At 49.5% G+C, this 7,805-nt stretch overlaps 1 protein-coding gene across 4 annotated transcripts; it reads left to right on the top strand.

Moving 5' to 3' along the window:
* The first annotated feature begins 4 nt into the window (after positions 1–4).
* On the top strand, positions 5–5,549 carry SLC35H1 (solute carrier family 35 member H1). Of its 4 annotated transcripts, none has more exons than XM_086852425.1 (9): positions 5–254; positions 331–481; positions 2,109–2,172; positions 2,391–2,463; positions 2,618–2,786; positions 3,070–3,153; positions 3,483–3,658; positions 4,387–4,516; positions 4,662–5,549. In XM_086852425.1, the coding sequence occupies exons 1-9, from the start codon at positions 138–140 to the stop codon at positions 4,781–4,783; spliced, it is 1,086 nt and encodes a 361-aa protein (XP_086708551.1). In that variant the 5' UTR covers positions 5–137; the 3' UTR covers positions 4,784–5,549. The 4 variants fall into 4 exon arrangements, with proteins under 4 accessions (XP_086708551.1, XP_086708549.1, XP_086708548.1 ...); XM_086852423.1 differs by having other exon boundaries at positions 78–254; positions 3,483–3,547; XM_086852422.1 differs by lacking the exon at positions 3,070–3,153 and having other exon boundaries at positions 85–254.
* Positions 5,550–7,805: the final 2,256 nt, after the last annotated feature.

Raw genomic sequence — 7,805 nt, 5'->3', positions numbered from 1 at the left:
CCCGCCGCCACGGCCCGCTCGGGCCCTGCCCTGCCCTGCCCTGCCCTGCCCTGCCCTGCCCTGCCGCGGCCCCGGCATCCCCCCGACCCCATCCCCGCTCCCTCCCGCCCGCGCTGTCCCGGCGCGGTGCCGGGCGCATGGCGGCGGGGGCGGGCGGCGCGGCCCTGGGGCGGGCGGCGCTGGCGGCGCCGCTGGTGCTGCTCTACTACGGCTTCTCCATCGGCATCACCTTCTACAACAAGTGGCTGATGAAGGTGCGGGGTGGCGGGGCGGGGCGGGCTGCCGGCGGCGGGAGGGCGGCGGCGGTGACAGCGGCTGTCGGTCCCGCAGAGTTTCCCGTTCCCGCTGCTGGTCACGCTGCTGCACCTGCTGCTCATCTTCGCTCTGGCGGCGCTCGGCCGTGCCCTGGCGCGGTGCCGCTCCGGGCGGCCGCGGGCAGCGCTGTCCTGGGCCGACTGCCTCCGCCGGGCCGCCCCCGCAGGTACGGGCTCGGGAGGGCACGGGGACGGGGCACAGCCGTGTAACAAAGACACTGAGCTGGTGGACGGCATCCAGAGGAGAGCCGCGAGGATGCTGATGGGAGCGGAGGGGAAGTCTTAGGAGGAGCGGCTGAGGTCACTTGGTGTGTTCAGCATGGAGAAGTGGACACTGAGGGGAGACCTCGTTGTGGTCTTCAGCATCCTCACGAGAGGAAGCAGAGGGGCAGGTATTGAGCTCTTCACCCTCGTAACCATTGACAGGATCCAAGAAAACATACAAAGGTGAATCGGGGGAGGTTTAGGTTAGATACTAGGAAAAATACCATGCTTCACCCAGAGGGTGTTTGAGCAATAGATCAGGCTCCCCGGGGCAGTTGTCTAGAACTGAGTTCTAGGAATATTTGGACAATGCTGTCAGGCACAGGGTAGGATTCTTGGGGTGCCTGTGCAGGGTTAGGAGTTGGACTCAGTGATCCTGGTGAGTCCCTTCCAGCTCAGCGTATTCTGTGGCTCTGTGAGGCTGCTCAGGGGTGCCCACGGTGCTGTGCCTGCTTCCAGGGCCATTTGTCTGCCTGGCATGCTCGGGGCCAATCCCTGGGACAGGGTGAGCTGTAGGGTGCAGCCCTTGCTCTGGCCCCTGGGTTTCCCTACCAGGTGTAGGGCAGGTGTGGATGCTATTTAAAGCTTCAGCCTTCCTGCTGCCTTCATTGCTGATTGCAAAGATTTGTGAGAATAGGGAGAGGCCACACCGAACGAGTCTTTCTGAAGGAGCCACTGGCACATGAGAACGAACAATGAGAACCTTCTGCAGTGCCTTGATGAGTTGTCTCTGCAAGTTACATCGTCTCTTTAACACTGGTATCCAGCCGTGTGTTGCATCTTTCTCAGGGTGGAGATTGGTAGAGAATTCATCATTCATGGCACACAGAGCTGTACCTGAGACCAAGGAGTGAAGCTCCTACTCGGAGCACAGAATTGTAGCTACTGCAGTTTTTTGGCTGTGTGTTGTATTGGCTCCCACAGAACAGCATCTGGTCTATGATTTCTGGCAAGGTTTGCAGTATCTTGCATAACATGCCCCATGGTTTCTTGAAAAAAGCTTTCTCCACATCTGCAGAAATTTTACCTTTCAGCATGGCCTGCCCTTGGATCAGTAACACTGTTTCCTGTGGTAGAAAACTTACATAGAAAGGAGAATAAACTGTACCAAAAGCTGCACCAGGGTTAAGGCTGTATGTGGATAATTGTTGCTTCTTCAGGCTTCTTGCAGTGGCCCTCAGACTCACAAGTTATCATGCTCTGATACATTCAAGAAAGACTTTATGCAAATCTGTAATCACTTTCAGTCACAGGGAGGGCAAGAGTTATTTCTGGCTTTTTTTGTAATGCATGTTGAGTGAGTGCAATGCTGAGCCCAACTTGAGTCACAGGGAACAGGACAAAAAACATGAAGAGCTGAGAATATCTGAGTTATGTTGGTTCTGGAGAATTAACTTGAGGGAAGCTTTTTTTTCCCCCCTGGGTCTGCTCTGCTATCTATGTTTGTGGCCATGAAGCAAGGTTTTGTGGTGGGTTTGTTTAATGTCATGGAAGGCAGTTAACTTCAGGACTTTTTCATTGATTCTTTAGCTTTGTCAACTTCCTTGGATATTGGGCTGAGTAACTGGAGCTTCCTGTACGTCACTGTCTCCCTGTGAGTACAAGCACCACGTTCCCTGGGAGCCTCTGGTGGGATTTGGAGAGTGTTTTGGCAGGGTCTGTTTCTTGAACAGGTGTTTGGTTAGTGGGTCAGCGTGCAGGGTCTGTGATAGCTTGCTGGTAGCAATGTAGAAATGGGTGATGGTTCCTCTTAGTACTTTGATGGGAAGAGCTGCATTGAAGGAATCTGACAGTGTATTTTGGTCCTTACAGCTACACAATGACCAAATCCTCTGCCATTCTCTTCATCCTGCTTTTTTCACTGCTCTTCAAGCTGGAGGAAATGGTAAGGGTTCCACACACTGCTTTAGGGAGGGAGGTCAGGCCCAGGGAAATAGGCAGTGCGTGTACAAGAAACATGTTAGCAGAGGAATGATGCAATTGTGTGGGTGAATCTGAAAGGAAGGAGATGCCTGTCTCTTGTGTTTGCTCTCCTGCAGAGGGTGACGTTGCTGCTGGTGGTTCTGCTCATCGCTGGGGGACTCTTCATGTTCACCTACAAGTCCACACAGTTCAACGCCCAGGGGTTTGTGCTGGTGCTCTGTGCCTCTTTCCTGGGGGGCATTCGCTGGACTCTCACACAGATACTGATGCAGAAGGCTGAGCTGGGTATGTGGGGTGTTAGGAGGGGGTGGTGGTGCTGGTAAACAGGGAGGGGAATCAAGAGAGGTGATAGCCCTTGCTGCAGCAACAAAACATCTCTTGGAAAGTGTTTGAAACCTTGGGCACAGGCTATCTCTTGGTGGGTAATGAAGGTTTGGTGTCTGCAGCAGCGCAGGTGTGGGCATCACAAATAAGGTTATGTCTAGAAATGGTGCTAATAAAGGCTCGGGGACCTGTGTTATTCCCTGGCTTGTTGCTGCCTGGTCTGTCACTGATTCTCCTCTTTCAGGGCTCCAGAATCCCATTGATATCATGTTTCACCTGCAGCCGCTCATGTTCCTGGGGCTCTTCCCACTCTTTGCGGTGTTTGAGGGTGCGTGAGTTAATTAGAGAAAGCAGGGATAGCTTTATAGAGTGGTTGGGAAATTGGTTAGCAGTTTGTTGTTCGAGATAATTCACTTAGATAAGTAAACAGCTATGAACTCTGCAAAGTAGCTCGAGACCTGGATTTATATTATGCTGGCAGGACAATAAAGAATGCATAGAAGCAGTAGCCTGCCACATTTGTGGAAGTAAGGGCTGTGAAGAACTGGCTCCACATCCTCCTGATACTGGAATGTGAGCAGCCCACCCCATCAATCTTATTAAGAAGAATCCTGGGAGCTGGGAATGGTATTCTGCTACTCATTGTCTTGTTCCTAGGCCTGCCTTTGTCCATATCAGAGAAGCTCTTCCGTTTCCATGAAGCAGGAATGCTGTTCTCTCTGGTAGGGAAGCTGTTCTTGGGTGGAATTCTTGCCTTTGGTCTAGGCTTTTCTGAGTTCCTCTTGGTTTCCAGAACATCTAGCCTCACCCTTTCCATTGCTGGCATTTTTAAGGTAAGGCATGGTTCCTGTGCTAATCCTAGAAGGCAAGTACTGAGTCATCCCTATTGGGCTTTACATAGTGGGAGCTTGCTTAGATCCTTAGAAATTATTGCTTGTTGTTTTTGTTCTCCTTGCACAGGAGCTTGATGCTTTGCCTTGCAGTCTCTGCAGTGAAGTCTCTTGGTCCCTGACAGAAAAGAGCCAGAGACTAGTTCTGTAAAACTAGTTTATAGTTTATAGGCTGTTCTATAAAAAATACCATTAATGATCAAAGTTTGTTGGAATATGGGACAGACTAAAACACATTGCCCTCATGAGCAGCAGATGGTGTGGAAGAGAGGAGGGGTAAGAAGGGCAAGGTCTTCTGTCAGACCTGCATACGACCAAACCACTGGTTTGAGCTGTCTCTGTAACCTAGTTTGGCACATCCTCCCTTCCTCAGAGGAGTCCAGCACACATACTTTTGAGCTGAACTGTGATATATGAAATCTCTCTGATCCAGAAGTTGCAAGATTCCCCTGTAACTGAGCTATGCAGTCAGGTGACTTAAAATCCTACATCCTGGTTTGACAGGTTGTTTGTTTCTAGAAACTGTTTTTAGAACTCTGTGCGCATGAAAGAATGTGCTGATGGAAATTTAGCAGCCTGACATCTTGATCTAGGCTTCAGCTGTAAAATGTATCATGCATATCTCCTCAGGTCCTGCCCTGCCACTTGTCATGGTTTTTTTGTTTCTACAGGAAATCTGTATTTTATTCCTCGCCACACATTTACTGGGAGACCGCCTCAGTCTCTTGAACTGGCTGGGCTTTGCTGTCTGCCTGTCAGGAATCTCTCTTCACGTTGTTCTCAAAGCCAGGAATTCCAAAGGTGATTGTTTTAAAATCACTGTCTCTTTCTTTGAAGGCTTTCTCATTGCTTCACTAGGAGCTGTGTCTGGTTCCAGCTCCTCGACAGAGCCAGGTTTGGTGGGAGCTCCAGCAAGTTTGTCACTAAATGAGCTGTCTGCATGCAGGTGACAAAGCACTGGAGCCACAAAAAGAGGCCAGCTCTGACCCTGACCTGGAGCTGCTGCTGCGCCACCCTGAACACGGTGAGGAAGAGGAAGAGGTGGTTGAAACCCCACAACAGAACTGATTGAACATGAAGCACAAAGCCACCTGCTCTGTTGTAACCAGACCTGCCTGACAGCTATCCAGGATGGAGGTCCAAAAGTCTCTGTGACCACCCAGAGCAGAGCCAGGGCCTGGTGAGAGAATTCTGCTGTTCTGCTGCAGTGTGGATCTGTAGATGCTGCACAAGAAACAGGCAGTATCCCTTTGACAGGAACTTGGGGGACAAGCCCTGGTTCAGGGGATGTAGAATGGTGAAGTGAGACAGGGAAAAGCTGTAAAAAGTTCATTAGGGGATCCTGGAGGCTGTTTACTGAGAGTGTAGACCACGAGCTGTAGAGTGAACATGGACATGTCTGGACTGCAGCCTGATTTTACTGCTCTTTAAGTTTTGACTTCAAAGGACAAGGTAGATGCACCTTTGCTTTTTTTTTTTTTTTTTTAAATGTTTCTGCAAATTAGAAACTTCCATCCTGGTGGATCATATGACTGAATAAATCCCTAGAGTTGTCCCAGTGAGAAGGACCATTTGTGCCTGGGGACCTCCATGTTCTGTGTGCATAGTAAGGACAGAATTAAATGCTGGTATTTGGGACCAATTGAAAATGATGAACATTTCCAGATGATGTTGGTTGGAGGGAAGACAGGGGTGCACAAGTACTTCTGGTGCCACAGGCCAAGAGGAGAATGAGCAGTGTCACAGGAGATCTAACTTGAGCAATAAACTTACCAGAAAGTATGTGGGGTTTTGAGGGGATTTTTTTGTTTTTTAAATAAACTCTTTTTCTGAATCACTTTTGTCTGTACATTCTGTACCTATGCTTCATCAAGCAGAGTTCATTTGTCTTCTCAACTCCTTTCCTTTTAGTCCTCCACTGACCTTGCTACTGCGTGCCTATAAGGCCTGGCACACAAAATACTTGTCCAGCTGTCATTGATCTCTAGAATTTGGGAGATTTTCTGAAGCCTCTCATATTTATGCCAGCCAAGAGAATGTACTGACTGCTCTGCCTTAATGCACCATATCCTAAGAAGACTTTGAGTATCGTGGCTTTTTATAAGAATCTTCTCTCTTTGCCCCATTTGGTTGGATCAGGTAATGCTGCAGTCCAGGAAGGAAGAATAGCAGGGTTTAAGATGTCACTTTTGTTGCTGCTAAGCCTCAAGTGGTATTGGGCAGGTGGCTGGTTTTTTGCATGGCAGAATTTCCACATCTTTCAAAGTTTTATTCAGTGCTAGCTTTTGTAGTTTCTGGAGTAGAAATAACTTGACAGAGTTTCCCAAAGGGATAGCAGTACAATGTTTCTTCTGGCAGGAGCTGGGTATTAAAGTGAACTTCTCATATTCTGTTTGAGAGCCTGAGCCATTTTGACTAAACTGTCCCTCTGTTGATCTTGCTTCTTAGTTTTCAGATATGAAGTCTTTCTTGATGACTTTAATCAAGAGCATGTCCTGTAAAAAAACTGGCTCTGAAGAAAACTTTTGTTGTTAGTGATCATCTTTGATCATGTTCTGGTAACTGGCTTCACAGCAGACAGCAGGTGGTGCAGCTTCCTCATGTAAAGCTACTGAAGCAGCACGTCCACACCAGGCTGGCAGAACAAGGGATTTTGTGCATCAAGTCTGGAGCTGAGGCTGACTTGGTCTGGACCTAGCTGTATTTTCCAATAACTGGGACTTGTGATGCTTCCAGCAGGATTCACCCTGTTTACCAGCCAATAGCTGTGGGCTCCTGGCCCCAAATACTCTGTGCTTGATGTGGGGCAGTGTCAATCTTTGCACATGAAACGTCTTCAACAGTATCACAGCTGCTCCTTCAATTCACTTCCCACTCACCTACAACTGAACCTTGGGAATCCTTCTGCTGTGTAACTCCCAGACTGAGATTTCAGATCCCTGTAAACCCAAGGCAAGGGCAATTTCATTCTCAGGCCAGAATTTGCACCAGATGTGGTGCTTGAATATGAAATCCAATTGTGCTTGTGACCTGTAGAACCACGTAGTCTGTTGCTTCCAGCCTTGTTTCATTTTTAAGACAGAAGTGATATCCTAGAACTCCAGCTCTGTCTCAGAGCTCCTGGAGCATGGCAGAGTTGTGGGCAATCTTGGCAGGGGTGGGGAGGGACTGTGCTGGTGTAGGGCAGTGCAGCAGAGTGTTAAAGCAGCAGCACAGCTCATCTGTTGAATGCTGTCCATCTTGCTTGAAGATGGCACTAATATTTAATGAAAGGAGGAAGAACCTTTGCCTACCCTCTCACATAATGAAAAAATCCTTCTGTGCATTGAAAATGCTGGAAATGGAAAAAGACACAAAGATGAAGGACTTGGAGGAGAGAGACAGGGGTGCTACAGCAATGGCACAAAATAAATGAGAATGCAGAATCCTGTAGTGAGTGTTGGGGTACAGACTGTAGTCATGAAGAAGTAAGATTGAAGATTGGAGTCTACTGAGGAGGGAGGCTGGAAGTATTGGCAGGATTGTAGTGGAAGCTGGGAGTACCAGTAGGTCCTGTTTGCCTCTGGAATAGCCCTGGGTGCCTTTGCAGTGCCTTGGTCAGAGGCAGGCAAGGCCTCTTGGTGTTGCTGAAGTTGTTTGAGGCTTGGCTTGATGCAGTGGGACGGGAAGCCCTGGGAGCCCCCAGCCGTGTGTGCAGGCACAGGGCCCTGACTCTGCCTTGAAGAGGTCTCTTGGTGCCACACTGTGCTCCCTGTGGCTGGCTGAGAGGAGTGGTGCAGCTCACTGCTTGTGCAGACCATTTTCTGACCAGCCCCAAGCCAGGGGCCACTGTAGGGGAAGTAGTTTTCAGTAGAGACAAGCATTGCATGGCAGAGTTTGGTTCTGCCCCTTCCTGAAAGGAAGCGTGTGAAGGCTGAATGTCCTGGAAGCGCTCGGGAGCAGCGCAGTGCCAGGGACCCGTGTGCTGGGGAGGGCTCAGGGCTGTGTCTGTGCCAGCCCCACACCGACACAGCCACCCTGGCAAGGGAGGGCTGCCACTGAATATTGATGCTGTTTGAGCTAATTAAGCAGAGGAAGCAAAGCTGAATGA

Source organism: Cyanistes caeruleus, chromosome 16 (genome assembly GCF_971803275.1).
Source record: "Cyanistes caeruleus chromosome 16, bCyaCae1.hap1.1, whole genome shotgun sequence".
NCBI lineage: Eukaryota > Metazoa > Chordata > Aves > Passeriformes > Paridae > Cyanistes > Cyanistes caeruleus.
This window is presented reverse-complemented; position numbering and strand designations above follow the sequence as displayed.

Bases quoted from the DNA above. Each gene is read 5' to 3' on its own strand.
- SLC35H1 (XM_086852425.1), top strand. From the start codon at position 138: ATGGCGGCGGGGGCGGGCGGCGCGGCCCTGGGGCGGGCGGCGCTGGCG. The intron at 2,173-2,390 runs GTGAGTACAAGC...TGGTCCTTACAG, and splicing joins CTGTACGTCACTGTCTCCCT to CTACACAATGACCAAATCCT. The intron at 3,154-3,482 runs GTGCGTGAGTTA...TCTTGTTCCTAG, and splicing joins ACTCTTTGCGGTGTTTGAGG to GCCTGCCTTTGTCCATATCA.